At 53.0% G+C, this 20,802-nt stretch overlaps 1 protein-coding gene across 4 annotated transcripts in view; it reads right to left on the minus strand.

Annotated features, from left to right (window-relative positions):
* Positions 1-18,116, minus strand: part of CAPRIN2 (caprin family member 2) — a 44,907-nt gene extending 26,791 nt beyond the window's left edge. For 2 of the 4 annotated variants that reach the window (XM_056797362.1, XM_056797359.1), the window contains exons 1-4: positions 16,896-17,005; positions 16,170-16,400; positions 12,228-12,290; positions 1,901-1,987 (exon numbers count right to left, since the gene is read on the minus strand). In XM_056797362.1, the coding sequence (XP_056653340.1) occupies positions 1,901-1,987; positions 12,228-12,290; positions 16,170-16,400; positions 16,896-16,934 (420 nt within the window). In that variant the 5' untranslated portion in view covers positions 16,935-17,005. Of the gene's footprint in view, positions 1-1,900; positions 1,988-12,227; positions 12,291-16,169; positions 16,401-16,895; positions 17,006-17,220; positions 17,432-17,969 lie in introns of those variants that run through there. The other 2 variants (XM_056797361.1, XM_056797360.1) reach the window with 2 other exon arrangements.
* Positions 18,117-20,802: the final 2,686 nt, after the last annotated feature.

Below are 20,802 nucleotides of genomic sequence, written 5' to 3' on the forward strand. Positions count from 1 at the left end.
TCAAGCTCCAAATCGAGCCCTTTCCCTCATCCTCTCCCAACAGCTGAAGAGCTCGGGCGTCACGTGACGGCTGAAGAGCTCGGGCGTCACGTGACGGCTGAAGAGCTCGGGCGTCACGTGACGGCTGAAGAGCTCGGGCGTCACGTGACGGCTGAAGAGCTCGGGCGTCACGTGACGGCTGAAGAGCTCGGGCGTCACGTGACGGCTGAGAATGCCAAGCGTGGAGCCGCCCCCAGTGGTCCCACCGATAAGAAGCACTTCCCGAGTGTTGTCTGCTATCAGTGGGGGCTGCTGAAGGGCTGCAGCTCAGGAGAGCCAGAGCAGCCGTGCTCCTGAGGAGCTCCTGTTCTAAGAGGAACGTAGAGAGGAGACTCAGAGACAAAGGATGGCAGAGCCAGGAGAAGAGGCACCACGAGGGAGGGGAGGGAAGAAAGCGCTGCTGCCCGGGCCAGCCTTAGGGGGAGCCAGTCTCAAGAAGGGAGAAACGCTTCCCAGCACGCTGCCTTTCTGAGACAAACAGGAAAGCTGCGTAAAAGCTCTCCAGGGACCCGGGCAGGGGCAGGGCAGCACCTCAAATCCAGGACGATCATCGACCACGGGGAAAAGCAAAAGAAGGCACACTTTGTCCCAAAGGGTGACCGACTTATCAGAAGAGCTTGGAAGCAAAATTGATAGACACGTGGATAGGACAGACAGACAGCTAGATAGGTCCCTAGACGGTCATTCCAGCTGTGTGACCCTGGGCAAGTCACTTAACAGCCGCCATTGCCTAGCCCCGACACCTCTTCTACCTTGACACAGTACCGGTTGTGAGGCGGAAGGTAAAGGTCGCTTCCGACTAAGCAGGCCCCTCTGAGGGACGTCTGCCGAGCCTGCGCCCGAAGGCAGCGCGGCCCCCCACCGTCAGAGCACGAGTTTTGCTGTCGTGGTTGGTTACTCCCGATGTGTGTCTGATCTGCTACTGGCCAGAAGCTGCCACTTTCACCCCACCAACCTTCCGGTCACTGGATGTGTGTGAAAACAAGTGACAGGATCGATTTGTCTGGCCTGGGGCTTTCTTTCGTATAGGAAAGGGCCGGGCGCACGGCCTCCCTGCCTACACAATGGCCCTGAAAGGGCTGCCCAGAGCCCGGGGAGGCTCGAACAAGGAGGATGCGGGTCTTCCTGGCCTTGGCGCGGCTCTGCCCAAAGACGAGTGAAAGGACCAAGTCAAACACCAGCACGTTCAGAGCCAAATGAAAGAGCACGACTCTGCGACAGCCAATGCTTCCTCTTTTACTTCAGATTCAAAACGTTTGCCTCACTGAGACGAGCCCCCCAGATGCTGGCACGTTAAAAAGGGCCGGGTGAAAAGTTTTGGGACGTTCTCTCCGAGGGGGCCACCATGACCAGCCCAAAAACCAGCCCGGAGAGCAAACAAATCAAGATTTTCCTGTAGGACGTGCAAATTCAGTGTGAAACCACAGATCGGGGAATAGCTCAACAAATCGTGGGGCCGATCCACGAAGGTAATGGAAGAGACTGGGCCACAAGAGAGGAATGTGAAGGATTATGGGAGCCCAGCCCCCCAGGAAGTATTTTTAACCTCTGACCGGACTGAGAAAAGTGGAGGGATTTGAAGATTTCTCTCCAACCCTCTGCCCCCACTCTGCAGACAAAGGTCCTTTCTGGGGAGGCCCTAAACCTGACCCGTAACTCTAATACTCGCCCACGACAAAAACAAACGAGTCCTGAGAAGGTCAGGATCCAACGTTCCTCTTTTGAACCCAGTTTAGCGGAGAAAGACCGTCTGTGAAACATGAGAAGGGCCTAGTTTTTTGGCCAAAGTTAGACCCATGAGCATCCTACTCGTTATCAGGAGCCCTCTACGAGCTGTGCGCTTTTTCCTGGAGCCACTTACATCTTGGCTGAGTCCAGAAAACGTTCTTTGAAGCTCCTTGGCAAATTCCAAGTTATGTGACACTTCCTCGTACTTTTCTACCGCCTCCTGCAAAACAATGGAAAAGCTGCCGTTTACGTGCACGCAGTCAGATACACACCGTCCAGATGAGGGCGCTCTCCAAGTGGTCAGGAAAAGGGGCAAGGGCGGGCCCTCCTGGGGGAAAGGACATGAATGGAATCATGAATATTCCAAAGGAACTAAACGTTAAAAAGGACAAGGATCGAATGCACCCACCTATGCAAGTGCCACTGCTTTACAAACCGAAATGCCTTTTCCCTAAAAGATCCATTTGAGGAGAAGCTCCTCCCCAAGTCAGAATCCAGGAGAGCATTTCTGGGCAGTCTCCCACGAGAACGAAGCGCTCTCCACGGGCCTCTGCCAGGGCCGTTTCCCCAATAATGGCCAAGTTAGCAAACGTTCCTGCGTGTGAATTATCATCTTGCACACTTAGAGTTTGAATCGTCTCTGACTAACACAGCAGTGGAAGAGATAATAAAGAAGAGCTCCAAGTTTCTGGGAGGAAGTGGACAAAAGCTAGCCAGGATAGACGAGCCTGGACGAATTGGGCTCAGCCTTGTGTCGGGCTTCTCCAAAACCGAGGAGACTTGTGGGATTGGAAGACTCTCTTGATTTTTGCCCCTAAGCTGGCCACTCCCAAAAGGAAGGCTTCAAAAGCATAAGTGGCCACTTAGACATCAGCATGCAGCAGCCTGGGGGACCCGACAACGTAGAGAACACCTTGAAACCAGGGGGTTCGAGGCCTTGGGCAGCTGCGTTTTGCAGTCCTTCCCCACTCATCCCACTGAACTAATTAAGATGGTCAACAGTCCTGAAGCACAGAGCTGGAAGCGGGTAGAACCCTTTGTCCCTCCACCCATCCTTGCCCCAGAGCTACGGAGAAGAGAAAAAAACCGACCAGAACACCACTGAGTGGGACCTTTTCTACATGAAAGAAGGGTGCCACCTTTGGAAAGAGAACCTCTCCCTCGCCTCCCGCCAACTGTGCTGGGTGCAGTGGTCTTGGTTAGCTGCAAAGAACACCCTTCAACCTTCCAATTGGGAAAAGGCTGAACACACTGTGGTATCTGTTGGTGATGGAATACTATTGTGCTCAAAGGAATGATGAACTGGAGGGATTCCATGTGAACTGGGACGACCTCCAGGAAGTGATGCAGAGCGAGAGGAGCAGAACCAGGAGAACATTGTACACAGAGACTGACACACTGTGGTACGATCAAATGTAATGGACTTCTCCATTAGTGGCAATGCAGTGATTCTGAACAACTTGGAGGGACTTATGAGAAAGATGCTCTCCACATCCAGAGGAAGAACTGCAGGAAAAGAAACACAGAAGAAAAACAACTGCTTGATCACATGGGTCGGTGGGGCTATGACTGGGAAAGTGGACTCTAAAAGATCACCCGAGTGCAAATACTAATAATAAGGAAATGGGCCTTGATCAATGGCACATGTTAAATCCAGAGGAATTGTGCATCAGATATGGGAGGGGAGAAGGGAGGAGAGGGAAGGAACATGAGTCTTGTAAGCATGGAAAATTATTCTAAATCATCCAATTAAATAAAATTTGTTTAAAAATTACAAAAATAGAACATCCTTCAAGAACTTTCATTGGTAAATTAAGTTTTGTACGTGGATGCTGACTTGTCACAGAGTCACATAGTTACCCCAAATATAGGCTATAGAAGAGATGATTCCTAGAATTTGAACAACTGTTTTCATTTTAAGGGGAAAATATTCTACAAACCTAGAGAAAGGACTAGTGCAATAGTCCAGCAGAGTCCACTAATAGTTCATATATCAGCCCAGAAGTATAGCTCCAGGGGAGTATGCCAGGAATGTCTTTGACCTCGCACTAATGAATTTATTCATGACTTATAGGAAGGCACAAATCTGTAGATGTTATCCAGCCTGTTGACTATCTCTTCTAGCATCCTAGTCTGGGTTAGGCTAAAAGTTAGAGATGGGATTCAAGAAGAGCCTCAGAGATCTCTCCAAATGTTAGGTCAAATAAAAGACATCTAATGGAGATCAAAGTAAAATATAACACCGGAGTCAAAAGAAAATAGCCATCTCATAAGAACAAGATGAAGGAGGCATAGCAAGATGGTCATTATTTTACCTGAAAATGTTCTGAGAATTTAGAGGTCTGGAAACTCATTAAAAGTCATCGTATAAAGAATCCGAGAGAATCAACCAAAAATCTAGTGAAAATAATCAGCAACTTTAGCAAAGTTGCCGGATACAAAATAAACCCACATAAATCATCAGCATTTCTGTGTATTTCCAACACTTCTCAGCAGCAAGAAGTAGAAAGAGAAATCCCATTCAAAATCACCCTAGACAATGTAAAATACCTAGGAATCTACCTCCCGAGACAAACATAGGAACTATATGAACACAACTATAAAACACTCTCCACACAGTTAAAACTAAATCTAAACAATTAGAAAAACATTGATTGCTCATGGGTGGGATGAGCTAACATAATAAAAATGACAATTCTGCCCAAATTAATTTACTTATTTAGTGCCATACCCATTGAACTACCAAGAAACTTTTTTACTGAATTAGAAAAAAACATAACAAAGTTCATTTGGAAGAACAAAAGATCAAGGATATCCAGGGAAATCATGAAAAAAAAAATACAAAGGAAGGTGGTCTTGCAGTCCCAGATCTCAAACTATACTATAAAGCAACTGTCATCAAATCAATTTGGTACTGGCTAAGAGACAGAGAGGAGGATCAGTGGAATAGACTTGGGGTAGATGGCCTCAGCAAGACAGTCTATGACAAGCCCAAAAATCCCAGCTTTTGGGACCAAAACCCAGTATTTGATAAAAACTGCTGGGAAAATTGGAAGACAGTAAGTATGGGAGAGATTAGGTTTGAGTCAACACCTCACACCCCACACCAAGATAAACTCAGAAGGGGTGAATGACTTGAATATAAAGAAGGAAAATATAAGCAAATTAGGTGAACTCAGAATAGTATACTTGTCAGATCAGAAAAAGGAAGAGCTAGGAAAAAAACCACAAAATATAAAATCAAAAATTTTGATTACATCAAATTAAAAAGTTTCTGTACAAACAAAACCAATGCAACCAAAATTAGAAGGGAAGCAACAAACTGGGAAACAATCTTCATTACAAAAACCTCTGACAAAGATCTAATTACTCAAATTTACAAAGAGCCAAACCAATTGTACAAAAAATCAAGCCATTCTCCAATTGATAAATGGGCAAAGGACATGAATAGGCAATTTTCAGTTAAAGAAATCAAAACTATTAATAAGTACATGAAAAAGTGTCCTAAATCTCTTATAATCAAAGAGACACAAATCAAAACAACTGAGGTATCACCTCTCACCTAGCAGATTGACTAACATGACAGCAACAGAAAGCAATGAATACTGGAGGGGATGTGGCAAAGTTGGGACACTAATGCATTGTTGGTGGACTTGTGAATGGATCCAACCATTCTGGAGGGCAATTTGGAACTATGCCCAAAGGATGATAAAAGACTGTCTGCCCTTTGATCCAGCCATAGCACTGCTGGGTTTGTACCCCAAAGAGATAATAAGGAAAAAGACTTGTACAAGAATATTCATAGCTGTCGGTCAGACCTTTGGGAGGGGAAAGGTCAGACCTTTGGGAGGGGAAAGGCTTTAAAACCAAGCAAGATATAGAAAGAATCACAAAATGTAAAATAAATAATTTTGACTACATCAAACTAAAAAGCTTTTGTACAAACAAAACCAATGTAACTAAAATCAGAAGGGAAACAACAAATTGGGAAAAAATCTTCATAGAAACCTCTGACAAAGGTTTAATTACTCATATTTATAAAGAGCTAAATCAATTGTACAAAAAATCAAGCCATTCTCCAATTGATAAATGGGCAAGGGACATGGATAGGCAGTTCTCAGATAAAGAAATCAAAACTATTAATAAGCACATGAAAAAGTATCTAAATCTCTTATAATCAGAGAGATGCAAATCAAAACAACTCTGAGGTATCACTTCACACCTAACAGGTTGGCTAACATGACAGCAAAGGAAAGCAATGAATGCTGGAGGGGATGTGGCAAAGTTGGGACATTAATGCATTGCTGGTGGAGTTGTGAATTGATCCAACCATTCTGGAGGGCAATTTGGAACTATGCCCAAAGGGCGCTAAAAGACTGTCTGCCCTTTGATCCAGCCATAGCACTGCTGGGTCTGTACCCCAAAGAGATAATAAGGAAAAAGACTTGTACAAGAACATTCATAGCTGAGCTCTTTGTGGTGGCCAAAAACTGGAAAACGAGGGGATGCCCATCAATTGGGGAATGGCTGAACAAACTGTGGTATATGTTGGTGATGGAATACTATTGTGCTCAAAGGAATAATAAAGTGGAGGAATTCCATGGAGACTGGAACAACCTCCAGGAAGTGATGCAGAGCGAGAGGAGCAGAACCAGGAGAACATTATACACAGAGACTAATACAATGTGGTATAATCGAACGTAATGGACTTCTCCATTAGTGGCGGTGTAATGTCCCTGAACAATTTGCAGGGATCCAGGAGAAAAAAACACTATTCATAAGCAAAGGATAAACTATGGGAGTGGAAACACCGAGGAAAAGCAACTGCCTGACTACAGCGGTTGAGGGGACATGACAGAGGAGAGACTCTAAATGAACACTCTAATGCAAATACTATCAACAAAGCAATGGGTTCAAATCAAGAAAACATCTAATGCCCAGTGGATTTACGCATCGGCTATGGGGGGTGGGGGGGAGGAAAAGAAAATGATCTATGTCTTTAACGAATAATGCTTGGAAATGATCAAATAAAATATATTAAAAAAAAAAAAGAATATTCATTGCTGCGCTCTTTGTGGTGGCCAAAAATTGGAAAATGAGGGGTTGCCCTTCGATAGGGGAATGGCTGAACACATTGTGGTATATGTTGGTGATGGAATACTATTGTGCTAAAAGGAATAATAAAGTGGAGAAGTTCCATGGAGACTGGAACAACCTCCAGGAAGTGATGTAGAGCAAGAGGAGCAGAACCAGGAGAACATTGTACACAGAGACTGATACACTGTGGTACAAGAGAATGTAATAGACTTTTCTACTAGCAGCAATGCAACGATCCTGAATAATCCACAGGGATCAAGGAGAAAAAAGCACTACCCTCAAAGCAGAGGATAAACTGTGGGAGTAAAAACACAGAGGAAAGGCAACAGCTTGACTACAGGGGTGATGGGGATATGATTGAGGAGAGACTCTAAATGAACACCTTAATGCAAATACCAACAACATGGAAAAGAGTTCAGACCGAGGACACATGTGATACCAAGAGGAATCACGCATCGCCATTGAGAGGAGTGGTGGGAGGGGGGGAGGAAAAGAAAATGATCTTTGTTTCTAATGAATAATGTTTGAAAATGACCAAATAAAATAATGTTTAAAAAAAAAAGGAAAGTGCTGCACTCAACATATGCCAGTAAATTTGGAGAGCTCAATAGTGGCCAGGACAGGAAAAGACCAGTTTGTGCCCCAGCCTTAAGGAAGGGCAGCACCAAAGAAGGTTCAATTACTGAACAATTGTGCTCTTTCCAAATGCCAGCAAAGTTATGCTTAAGATTCTGCAAGCTGGTCTTCAGCAACATGTGAACGAGAATTTCCAGAAGAGCAGGTTGGTTTTCAAAGAGACAGAGGAACTAGAGACCAAATTGCCAACATTTGCTGAATTATGGAGAAAGCCAGGAACTACACGAAAGGCTCTGACTGGGTGGATCACGGCAGAATGTGCCCCGTCCTGAAAGAAATGAGAGTACCAGATCCTCTTACTTATCTTTCTGCAGGCCAAGAGGCAAGAGTTAGAACCAAACATGGAACAAATGACTGGTTTAAAACTGGAAAAGGCATATGACAAGGCTTTATATTGTCACTTTATTTATATAAATATATATATATAAGTTAAATACTTATATGTAGAAGACATCATGTGAAATGCCGGAGTGACTGAATCCCAAGCTAAAATTAAGGTTGCTGGGGGGAAATATCAACAAAATCAAATATGAGACTGCAAAGCATTCCTCAGTTAATAGATGGTTAAAGGATATGACCAGGCAATTCTCAGAGAAAGAAATCAAAACTATCTTTAGTCATAAGAAAAAATGCTGCCAATCACTACTAGAGAAATGCGAATTAAAACAGCTCTGAGGTAGCACCAAATGATAAATGTTGGAGGGGATACGGAAAAATTGGGACCCCAATAAATGCTTGTGGATCTGTGAACAGAAACAATCATTCTGGAGAGCAATCTGGAAAAGGGCCATAAAACTGTGCACCCTCCGATCTAGCAATATCATTACCAGGTCTATGTCCCAAAGTGATGAAAGAGGGCAGGAAAGGGCCTACTTGTACAAAAATATTTACAGCAGCTCTTTGTGGTGGCAAAGAACTGAAAACTGAGGGAATATCCACCGAATGGGAAATGGCTGATGCAAGTTATAGTTTATGGTTGTAACGGAATACATAAGAAATGAGGGAAAAGATGATCCCCAAAACCTGGAAAGACCTCGAGGAAGTGATGCAAAATGAACCGGGAGAACGCTGTTCACGGAAACAATAAGAGTCAACTGTGAGTGACTCAGCTGTTATCAGAAGGCAAAGATCCAGGACAGCTCCAAGGAATTCATGATGAGGAAAGTTATCCACGGCCATCGAAGGAACTGATGAGTCCAAAATCACACGGAAGCACCCCTTCTTCGCTTTATTTCCTGCACAAATTTTCCTCTAGTGTAAGCAACGGTGTCTTATTTCACAACACAAATATGCATCGTATGATAACACACGTACGGCATGTGTCCTACTGCCTGCCTTCTTGCAAACGGGGAGGGCTGGCAGGGAGGGAGCATGGACTACAAGATGACAGAAACCAATGACAACAACTGTACCGACGGATCACCAAAAGCCCACCATCTCAGGCATGCAGATGACACCACTCTTGAGGTAGAAAGCGAAGAAGAATCAGGAAGCTTCTCGAGGAGTGTCAAGGTGGCTCGAAGCTGGTGCCATCGCTTCCTGGCAAAGAGAAGGCGGAGAAACGGAAGCGGTGTCGGGTTTTCTACTCTGGGCTCCAAGACCGCGGCAGGTGGCGACTGCGTATAGTGGACAGACGCTCGCTCCTTGGAAGGAAGCTACAGCAAGCCTGCATAGGAGGCCGAGACGCCGCCCTGCTGACCAAGGGCCACATCCCGAACGCGATGCTTCTTCCGGTAGCCCTGCCTGGCTGCGAGTCCTGGACCAGAAGAGAGCTGAGCCCCGCAGAAGCAACCCTTCCAAATTACCGCTCTGGAGAGGACGTCCGAGAGTCCGCTGGCCGGCCAGGAGCTCAGATCCGGCAATCCGTGGCTCAGGCTCTTCACTGGGAGGTCAAATATTGACACAAGAGCCACAGAACGAGATGACAAGACTCACTGGAAGAGGCTGACGTTGGGAAAGATGAAGGCAAAGGGGGAAAGGGAACCTCAGAGGACTCGTGGAACCAACAAGGAGGAACGTGGACAGATTTCCAGAGCTAGCAGAAGATGGAAAGGCCCGGCACGCCGTGGTCCCTGGGGGCCCCAGACTGGGCGACAGACGAGAGAGGGTCCGAAAGCCAGCGTGGGCTGCATTCCAACCGTCAGATCACCCCTTTGCTTCCTGCCTTAGTCAGTCAATGCCTAAAGTGTGAAGCTAGTGGGAGGTGCAGGAAAGGCCTTCGGGAGCTGAGGCACGACAGCAGGAAACACCAGCATCCCGGCACTTCTCCAGCATGTTCAGGCTTACAAAGTTCTTGACACGTTTCCTCCTCTGGTCTTCACAAAAACCCTGAGAGGGAGGCGCTATAAGCAGCCCCGCTGTACAGAGGAGGGCAGTGTGGCTAAGAGGTTAGGTAGTAGCCAGGGTCACGCGGCTAGTGTTTGAGACAGGATTTGAACTCAGCCCATCTAGTACAGAGCATCAAGATCACGCCTGGAGGGACAGGAGGACCAGACACTTAGACGGGCATCGGCCTCCGGGTGTTTGGGCAGCTCTGAACTACAGGAGGGCTTGGGCTCGTCCTGCTTTGTCCCAGAGCTCAAGAGCAAGAATACGGAAGAGACGCGACGGAGGTGCAGCCAACTGAAGGGAGAAGAAAAACCTTCCTGGTGATCAGAACGACGCCTTGGGATGGGGGAGGTTCTCTTCCGCTGCAGTCCTCAAGCTAACTGTGGACGGCCGCTTCTAGGGGAGACGGCGAGGGAGTGGCTGTCCGGGCCAGCGTCGGCCTGGCTTGGGAGGTTCCCTCCCACTCACGTCTGTGACTTCTAAGCGATGCTGGAGAAAGGGCAGAAGGGGACCAAAGGGAGCCCGAGGAGGAGGAAGAAGGTATCAACGCCAGCGCCCGAGGAGCCAACGTGGAAAACCAGCACGTCCGATCACGAGAGGGAAAGACCGAAGTCCCGCCCGTACCCTGTCCTTGCTGTATTCCCCTCATCCAAGGCCACTCCAAAGAACAGACTAAAGTCTCCGCAAGTTAGAGCTGGAGAGATCTCATGAGACACTGGTAAAGCACCGAGCACACAGTAGGATCTTTATAAAGGCCAGCTGTTAGCCTACTCCAAAAAGCGTTGGGCAAAGCCCAGGGGCCGTCTGATTCCGATTACGAACCGAAGGCCCTAAGCCGCCTGGCCTGCAGCTGGGGGCTCGCGAGATCCCGAGACAGAAGGGCACGGACGGAAGGGACGGAAGCTAACCCATCTCGTCTTCTAGAAGAAAAAAGCAACGTACCCACGTGGTGCCGCAAAGAGCAGCGCCAAGAGCCCAAGTCCGGCCTCTCGCCTGACAAAGGTTCTGATCAAAGTGGGCACGAGGGAGCAGGCGACGCTGCAAGACACCCGCAAGTCCAGTGCGTGTGGCACCCCTTTCCCGCAGCATTCTCCTTCCTTCTCCCCTTCCACCGCTGCTGCCGGAAGCACCAGGGGCTCCGGACAAAGGAAAAGCCTCAAGCATTAGTGCTCAGGGCAGCAGGGCGCCCGGGACGGAGCACCGGCCGACGGGCAAAGCCGGCCTCAGGCGCGAGCTGGGTGGCCCCTCCGTCTTGGAGCCGTTGGCTGAAAGGAAGAGGGTTTTCTTGCAATGAATCACCGGTGCTCCTGCGCAGCAGAGCATCCTTGTCAGGGATGGGAGGAAGAAGTGGCAAAGGCCAAGACAGGAGCAAAAAGGGTACTCGGGCCGCGGGAGCTCCATTCGTCGCTGGGGCCGGGGAACGTGTCTTTTGATCCCTACCCGCACACACGTATGTGGTAGTAACCATTTCCATGTAGCTGCCTTGTCCTCCTACGTGGTCAGCCTCCGAAGCCCTGCCAGAGGCTCACTGGAGGCCCCCACACGATAGGCTCCCGAGGCAGAGCCCTGAGGAAGGAGGGGTCCAGACAACCCCCAGCTTCCTCTGGGCCCAGGAAGTCACACCGCCAGTCTCTCCACGAAGAGGTCCGTGCCAGGGAGGCCCATTAACGGAGACATTCAGTTTGCCGGCGGCGCCAGAGAAGAGACGCTATGAGCCAGTCAACATGGGCGGGCAGAGAAGCTGGAGGGGAGGCACAAAGCCCCACAGCAGAGAGGAATGCGCGGCAAGAAGGGCAAAGGAAAGCCTACAGGTAGGTCAGCGCCCGGACAAAGAGGAACAGCCGTCATCGTGGCTTGCCGCACCTGGTGCAGGTCCCCAAGACTAGCTCCCACGGCAAGCGCACACCCCCCGCACTCCAGAAATCCTCCCACGGTCGAGTGCCCAAGAGACTGGGAGAACCATACATGGGCAGCGCGAGGGCTCAAGTCCCCGGAAGATGATCGCACGAAGAAAAAAATGATTCCGCGTGAACCACCGAGGAACCCTCTTTGGGCCGCCCGATCCTGCCTTTCTGACAAGAAAAATGGAGGAGAACCTTGTTTCAAGTCGGGTTGGCCGGTAGAGCTTCCAGTTAAAGGCCCAGATCCACCCACCCTCGACGCACACGCACAGGAAGTTGGCTCTTCTCCAATTGGAAGGAGAGGAGGAAGAAGAAAGGCCTCGCAGCACTCACCTCCCGTACTGGCCCGGCTACTCTCGGCAGGAACTGAAAGCACGTACACGCCAAAATCCCAGAGGCCTCCGTCCGCTCCGTGCCCGAATCTTCCCTTCTCTTCCCCGGGCGGCCCAGTCTTTGAGCCCATCGAATTCCCACGGCCCGTCCCCCTCGTCTACTTACCAACTGGTCCGAATTGAGCGGCTCCCCATTTTTCAGGCGATCCTTATAGTCTTCTAGTTTGAGCTGCAAAGAGAAAAGCTGTTAGTTTGACCCAGGGTCCTCTGAAGATTAGCTTCTTCTAAGTCAGGCCTACTTTGATGTGTGTTGGGAAAACCAATGAAAGGCAGCCAAGAGCCCTGCCCTGGAGCAGCCGTGGCGGGCCAGGAGATGGGATGCTTTACCTCCAGGCACAAACCCTACGGTCCAGGCGGAGCGAGCATGGAGAGGAAGCGCTCTGAGACTCGAGGGGCCGAGGAAACGATAGGAGGCCCCGCAGCAGCCACGGATGCCGACAATGGCTCTTTAATGAGGGACGGACAGCCCATGAGGCTGGCTGGGGGCTGGTAGTCAGGAAATAAGAAGGGAGTGAGGCTGGATGAGCCAACAAGACACCGGAAGAAACCGGCCGGTCAGCCTCCGAAGGGGGAGGTTCCACAGTGGAAACTTCTCCACAAGCTAGGCGTGTAGCTCTCCAGGCTAGGGGGATCTTTCTAGACAGGAGGCCATTTATCCCTGGAGGTGTTCCTGCAGACGTCCAGTTAAACGGAGTTGCCTTGCTGTAAGGTTGGCATGTGACTAAGGCGAGCAAAGGAAGAAGTCTGCGAGCTGAAGAACGGAGGTTTGTCTAAACCTTGGGGACCTCGAGAGCTCCAGAGAAGCGACGATTCTGGAACGTTCACGATTACGGCCAGAGGCGCGGAACCACGAACGTTTACTTCACTGAGGCCCCCGCTGACCCTCAAATGGAAAAGAAGGCCGGGTCTCTGAGAGTGAGCAAGGCCAAGTTCAACTCTGGGGCTTCTTAGCGGGGTGACCCTGGCCGAGTCCCTTCGCCTCCGTGTCCTCCACTGCAAAATGAGCCGGAGAAGGGAACGGCACCGCACTACGGCATCTCTGCCAAGAAAACCCCAAAGGAGGTCCCAGAGCTGGACGTGCCCAGCTCTCCGATCTGGTAGGAGGAGCTCTGCCTGGCATCGGCACCCTCAGAACTCTCCTCCGAGGCCAAGAGCTTGGAAGGAAGGGGCAAAGCGAGCGCAAGCGAAGAACAGCAACAAAGGGCGCTCACAGAAGCTGCTGGGTTTACGTGGCTCCCGCCAGGAGGAGGAAAGGAGGGCCGAGCAGAGTCCACCAGCCACAGGGAAGAGCACCAAGGGGCCATCCGGAGGCGGGCAGAGAAAAGTCAGCTCCCGCTTGTTTAAGGTTGGCCAAGGGCTTCGCCTGCAGGATCTCGTCTGTTTGCCACAACGACCTCGGAGGCACGTTCGGTGGCTGCAGGAGGCTGGAGGAGCTGAGTGGCTCGTCCAGGGTCGCCCAGCTCGTGAAGCATCAGGGGCAGGATTCAAATCGGATGCTTCCTGACAAAAGCCCCCTCGCTGCGAGGCCACAGCGCTGGGCGCGTCTAACAGGCAGGCATGACCGTGAGGGGCTTTAAGCACCATGAGGTCATGGGGAGCCACTGAAGTGGTTGTGTTTTCTATTAGGGGAGCGCCGTGGGAAGACTACTTTGGCAGCTAAGCGAATTGGGGAGGGAAAGCAAGCGGATGAAGACCGGCCACTTAAAAGGCTCTTACGATAGCTCAAGGAACAAGTGGGGAGGCCCTCAAGTGCGCGTGCAAGGAACAGATGCGGAACTATGGGAAGCAGAATTCAGTCAACAAGGCCTGGCAAACGACTGGACGAGAAGAGCCCGAGATGCCAGCTTCCTTCCTGGGCGGCTAGAAAGATGGAGGGCCGTCTTCCATCAGAAAGAGGCATCGGCGTAAGCGCAGGGGATCAAAAGACTGCGTTGTGTTCTGTAAATGCGGAATTTTCAGCACATCCAGCCGATTCTGAGGAACAGAGCTGTGATCTTGGGCAGAAATTGGGCTGGAGATACACATGTGGGGGTTCAGAGGCAGTAACCGAAGCTACAGACGCTAGAGAAAAGTCTGGGGCAGGAAAGGGAAGTGGAGCCAGCACCAAAGAGGAAGCAGGAACAGCACGGAGGGATAAGGATAACCGCGAAGAGAGCCGTGCTTAGAGGGAAGGGCTGTCAAGAAGGAGCGCTTACTGGCCGCCTTGGGCTCTGCTGAGGCCAAAGGGGACAGCAGGCCTTAACTGTAAAGGGAACAATTTCAGTCCAGTGATCGGGGTGTGTCCACTGGAAAGGAGAAAGTAGACCTGGCCACTGCAGCCTGTTCTTTGCAGGTTGTTGATGAAAGGCAAGACCGGCTTCTCCTGTGGTCTTTGTGTAACAAAGGCCAAGGGGCAGGAGAAGACAGGTCTAAGCACACGGGGGTGGAAGGCAGGCGGTGGAGAGACTGAACATCTATAAGGGAAAAGGGGTGACTGAGGGAACAAGGCTTAGAGGAAAGGGGTTCAGGGATCAGGGTTAACCTGGGCCAAAGAGCTTCAATTTGATCTCTAACAAGAAAAGGAAGGAAAAAGATGGTGGTGACAGTGAGAAAAGGATTCTGGGGAAGTTGGGGAAAGAAGGCTGCGGAGCATCCGGGAGTCTCCCGAGAGTCCCCGAGGTTTGGGCTCTTAGGGGTGTAGCGGCGCAGGGACATCATCAGCCTGAAAGGGCTGCGGAGGTACCGATATCGTCGCCTAAGCCAGACACCTGCTCCTGTTGCTTCCCGATCACTGCATTTCCAAATCTTCAGTCCAAAGAATTCCTGGGCAGGGCATTGGCTGCCACAGGGTACGGGCTGCCTCCTTGCCAAGTCACATGAGCCTCCCCCTCTTCCACGTGACTGTCCATTGAGCCAATGTCAAAGCCTAGGCCCCGTCACGTGCTCATTAGCGACCTCCCACTCCGCATTCCTAAATTCCCCAGGAAAAGTCTGGGGACACGTGCGGCTCCCTCTCTCAACAGCCCGTTTGCGGCTCCTCCTCGGCTCCCTCTTTATGCCTCACTTTCCAACCTCCTCCTCCCGCGGCTGTCCTCGGCCTTGAGATAATGGGCTGGGCCGGGGATGCTGCAAGGGGAGGGTCTGTACAGGGCATCCCAGAGGCTGAGGCTGCCTTTTGCTCTTGTTTGCTCGCTTGGCTTTCACACAGAGCTGGAGAACAGGCCCAGGCCACAAAGCCTCTGGGCACCGTCTACACTGGTCCCAGGATAACGTCATACTCGCGGGGGGGGGGGGGGGGGGGGGCTGTGCAGATCCAGTGTACAGGGCCATCTGCTAAGGGCCGTGCCAGGATCCAGGACACTCCCAAGGGTCTCTGTGCACACCCAGAAGGGCCGGCCACAGAGCCCTGAGTGCTGTGGGTAAGGGGGGAGGGGGGCTGGCTTTTAAAGGCTCTCTTACAACAGAACTAGGCAGTGACAACACGTGTCTAACCGCTGGGGGGAGGGGGGCAGGAACCACGGGAAAGGGCTGAAATTAAAGGCACTTTAAAAATTAAATTAAAAGCTGAGCTTCTGCCCCAAGCTGTGGGTTGCAGGAAAGCGGGCGGACTTGCGCTGATCCATCGACATTGACACCGCCCAGTAGGCCCCGCCTGGGCCCCCCCCCCCAACTACTGAGGCCTGGGACCGTGGGCGGGGCTCCCCACTCGCTCAGGGCCACACCGATATTCCCATCCCCCATCCCAAAGGGAAGGGAATTCCTCACTAAGTAGACCCGCATCGGCCACACCTGAGCACCTGCACTCCTGCTTAATAGGCGCCCCTGCTCTGGAATCCCTTCTGGCCACACAGGCGGCCCTGCTTTAGCGCTCTCCGGTCCGCCGCCGGGCCCCCCACTCCCGGCCCGTGCGCGCTCCTCTCCCTCCCTCCGCGGAGCAGAGCCCTTCTGGGCGCCTTCGTGGCTAAGCCTCGGGCGCCCCGCCGAAGCGCAGAGTCTTCGGCTCCGTGGTGCCCGGAAAGCAGCCGGGAAGGGGAGCTGCCCCTGGCCCGCCCCCGCCGGGACGCGCTACCTTCTTCTTCTCGATGTTCCGGATCTTGTGTTTGAGGCAGATGAGGCCGTTGTCGATGTAGGTCTCGTAGGCCTGGGCAGAGGCGGCGGCGGCGCCGAGAGCTGCCCGCAGGGGGCTCAGGGCCGGCTGGCTCTCCCCGCCGTGGCCGGCGTTCCCCTGCTGCTTGGCTGCCTTCATGGTCCCGCTCGGCGGCGCTCTGCTGCCCGTGCCGAGAGGCCTGCAGGGAAGCGGCTACGGAAAGAGCGAAGAGCGCGGCCACTGAGCCTGCTGCCTGAGGAGCGGGCCAGAGCGCGCCACAGCCTCGACCCCGAGTACCCACAGTCGAGGCTCCTCCCCCTCCTCCAGCCCATCGTCCTTAGGGCCAAGCCCCAGGCCGCCCAGGGGAGTGCCCACGGCCGGAGGACAAACTGTCCACCCGGCGATGCTTCCAGAAGATGCCCTTCCGCCAGAGGCACCTCCAAGCACTCCCCGGGGCCAAAAGAAGTGCCAGGGGCCGGCCCAGGCTTCCTCCGCCCGCGCAGGTGCGGGTTGGCATTCGGGCGCCAAGATGCCCACCTCAGCAGGGCGCAGCCTGGCCGGACCCCAGCCCCTCCCCCCAGGCTCCCAGCGGGCACGGAGCCCCCGCAGCCAGGGCCTGAAGCCGCACGGACTCTCCCACGGCAGCCCCAGGAGCTCCAGCTAACACCAGCCGCTGCCTGCCGGCCGCTCCTCCCTTCCCTGACCAACCGCAGCGCGGCCACTGGGCAGGTCCGTTCGTCCGTGCATGCGTCGGTCCTCAGCTAGCTAAGTGTCCCGCTGCCCGTAAAGGCTGTTCCGACCCTAGCCCAGCCCGAGCCGTTACCCCATCCCCAGCTCGGGCCCTTCAGGGCGCGCACAGGGTGGGGGGGCTGGCCACGCCCAGCGCCCTTCCAGCCGGCCGCCCGGAGCGCATTCTGCAGCTACAGGAGAAGGCAGGGGGGGCCGGCCCTCTTCAGACCTCCCCGCGCCCCGCAGAGGGGTGATGCCGCCCCTGCGGTCCTCTCCGCCGCAGCCTTGGGACGGGCGCCCTCACCTCCGAGCCCCCCCAGGCCGAGTCGCTGCAGTGAGCTTTCCCCGGGGGTCACGCTGAGGAATCCGGGATGCCCCAGCAGCTCCGCGCTCCCTCTGCCCTTCTCGCCTCTCTCCTTCCTCCCGGGCTCCGAGCCGCGGTGTGCCTCCTCAGCTCCGCCAAGCGCAGCCCGGCCAAGGCTCTAGCCCACCCTCCCCGGCAGCCGCGACCGCCGCGGCTCAGGCTTTATAAAGTCCCGCCCCCGCCCCCGCACCGGCGCCTGCCCCGCTAATCATCGTCCCCCGCCCCCGCCCCTCAAGGGCCCCGCCCTCCCTCTCCTCTCCTTCCCCCTCCTCCATTCCCGTGCCCACCCGGGCGGGCAGCGCCACCTCTCTGAGCCTCGGGCGCGGCCCGGCCTCTCTGCGGCAGGGGGATGTTCGCCTCTCGGCGTAGCCCGGGCGCCATCCTCAGTGGAAAAAGCCGGCCGGCAAGGCGCTGGCCAAGCGCGCCCACACCGACCGGCCCTTTAGCGCGCGACCCCTCCGCGTCTTCGCAGGCTGCCGCGTCATCCTCGGCAAGCGCATGAGCCTCAGCTCTCGCAGCTACCTGCGAGGTCCCGCCTCCCCCCCCCCCTCCTCCCCGCGGGAGCCCCGGGCCGCGGAACTAGTCTGCGGAGCCCGAGGACGGCCGGCAGAGGGGCCGCGGGGCCTCCGCGCTCCCCTTGGCCGGCCGGCCGGCCGCGCCCTCCGCTCGCTACTCTGCGGCTTACCGACCCAGATTCCGGGGAGCAGGTGCCTTGGAGGAGCCTGGGGACGAAGCTCCTCCCTCCCGTCCCCGCCACAGAGCCGCACGCGGGGGGCGCGCCGGGCCTGGCAGCTCTCCGAGTCTGCATCCGGGCCGCGGTGAGTGGCTTTGCAGGCGGCTCCCACGCTGGAGCAATAAATGAATGCGACGGGGCGGGCCGGGATCTGAGGGGAAAGTGGGGAAAGGCCACTGAGGCTGCACGAGGCCACTCCCGGCCTGGGGGGAGGGGGGCGCGTCTTCCCCGCCCCTCCGCCCGAAAAAAGTTTAAAGAGAGAGGGAGAGCCCGAGAGTGGGACGGGGAATGGGTGAGGGAGCTCCAACCCAGAAAATGGTCCCTGCTGGGCACCCTGCCTCCCGTACCTCAGTGAGTGACAGCGAGATTTCCTTTCAGCAGCCTGCGGACCATTCCCTTGCACCCTGGCTCCCAGCCGCTGTGCCCTGACTGCCCAGGAAGTGGGCCAAAGAGACAAACAATGAGCCGGGCTCCGATTGGGCTCCCTTTTAGAGAGTGGCCTGCTTGAACCGCCTTCCATTCGAAGGCCCTGGGCAATGCTGAGAGCCACAGGGACCAGGGGAGAGCGGGCACGCCCTGGGGACCCAGAAACAAGAGGCAGAATCCTGGGAGCCCAGCTTGGAGCTTGGCGGAAAATGGGTGTAGACCAACCTCCGCCACTCTCCAGCAGAATCTAGATGGGAAGGGGAATGTTGTAGCCCTCCCATTGGGGAGGGGGAAGAAGTTATTTATTTACGATTTTTTAACTCCTCACCTTCTGGTTCCAAGACTGAAGAGCAGGAAGGGCTAGGCAATGGGGGGTCAAGTGACTTGTCCAGGGTCACCCAGCCAGGAAGTGTCTGAGGTCAAATTTGAACCCAGGACCTCTAGCCTGCCTCTCCATCCATTGAACCACCCAGATGCTCCTTGAGGGAAGACTTTATGGCCAAACAAAAGAGAGAATTATGGGATTTTCAACGGATCATTTTGATGACTTCAAATGAAAAAGGGGTGGCACAAACAAAACAGATGCAGGCAAGATTAGAAAGCAGGAGAGTGGGGAAGACATTTCCCTGAGGTTCTCTGGTAAAGTCCTTGTTTCTCAAAGAGAGAGAACTGAGTCAAATTTCTAAGACTGTAAGCTACTCCCCAACTGATAGATGGTCGAAGGAGGCAAATAGGCAGTTTTCAGAAGTCGATGGCTTTTGTCCCACACAAAATGCTCTAAAATCATGATTAAGGTAGGCAATAGTGAGCAGGCTAATTTATTTTTTAGCTGGCAAAGAGTGGCACAAGATAAGGAAGAGAATCAAGGAACAGTCGGTGCACACAGCTGCAGACCTAATACTCAGCAAATACGTTGTGAGAGTCCCTTCCAGAGAATGAACTGACAAGTGGAAGTAGGAAAGGCAGCCCTTGCTGTCTGTCTCCCGGAGGACGCCGGCAGCTAAATCCTAGTAACAAAAATAAACGACACTCTTGGTTATAAAAAGGCAAAGGAAAACAACTCTGGGGTCCCACCTCATCCTTATCAGATGAGCTAAAATGGCAAATGTTGGGTGGACGGGATGTGGGAGGAAAAGGGCGCTGAGGCACGGTTAGTCCGACCCTTCTGGAGAACCATTTGGAAGGATGCCCAGGAGGCTATCAGCTGTCCCCGGGGCCCAGCAACAGCCTCACTAGATGAAGGAAAAGGACAAGATGTATGTACACACACGTTCAGAGCAGCCTTTGTCGTAGAGGGAGCGACTCGGAAAGGGGAGGATGCCCGTCTGGGGGAGGATGATGAGCAGCTTGTTGTGCCCCAGAGAGGACTAGCTGGCTGCTGGCTGCAGAAAACCTTGGGAAGATTTAGAGGATGAACAGGACCCGGAGAACGCGAGACATGGTAACAGCCGGCCGTGTTGTCCACTGACCGGCTGTGAAGGGCTTCGCTGTTCTCAGCAATATGCAGCGGTCCAGGGCAGCTCTGCTGGACTTTTGAGGAAAATGCATCCCTCTAGAGAAGAACTGAGGGGGTCTGGATGCACCTAGATGCACTCTTTACCTTCTTGGTGATGCTTGGGGTTTTCCGTCTTCATTTTCTTTTGCAACATGGCTAATAGGGAGAATTTCGTAGGACTACAAACGTAGAGTCGGCACCAAATGGCTTGCCTTCTCAAGGAGTGGGGAGAAAAGGCAGAACGAGAACATGGACCTCAAAATGTATAAAAAGGATGTTAAAGGGGGCAGCTGGGTGGCTCAGTGGATGGAAAGTCAGGCCCAGAGATGGGAGGTCCTGGGTTCAAATGTGACCTCAGACACTTCCCAGCTGTGTGACTCTGGGCAAGTCACTTCACCCCCCTTGCCTGACCACTCTTCTGCCTTGGAGCCAATACACAGTATTGACTGTAAGGGTGTAAAAAAAAAGAATGTTAAACTATTTTGTTTATGTCATTGAGAAAAAATAAAAATTAAATGTAAAAATACAAACGAAGGAGCGAATATTGGATGGGAAGGGCTTGCCAGGGCCTAGAGGCAAAGGCAGGAGATAGTGTGTCGATTCAGGCAGAACAGACAGTCAGCAGACCGTTTGATGGCCATGTAGAGTGTGTGAAAGAGGACAACAGAAAATAATGCTTGAAAAGTCCACAGGACCTGGTTGTGGAGAATCGTCAATGCCAGGCTGAGGACCAAAGGCTTTAAGGTCGTGCCCTGAGCCGGTCAGACCCGGGTCTTAGAATCATCGTCATCGTCATCGTCATCTTGATTGATGGAGCAGTGATGTCAAACATGGAAACGGATCCTACTGGCCGCGTATTGGCCTAGAA

Source organism: Monodelphis domestica, chromosome 5, assembly GCF_027887165.1.
Source record: "Monodelphis domestica isolate mMonDom1 chromosome 5, mMonDom1.pri, whole genome shotgun sequence".
Lineage (NCBI taxonomy): Eukaryota > Metazoa > Chordata > Mammalia > Didelphimorphia > Didelphidae > Monodelphis > Monodelphis domestica.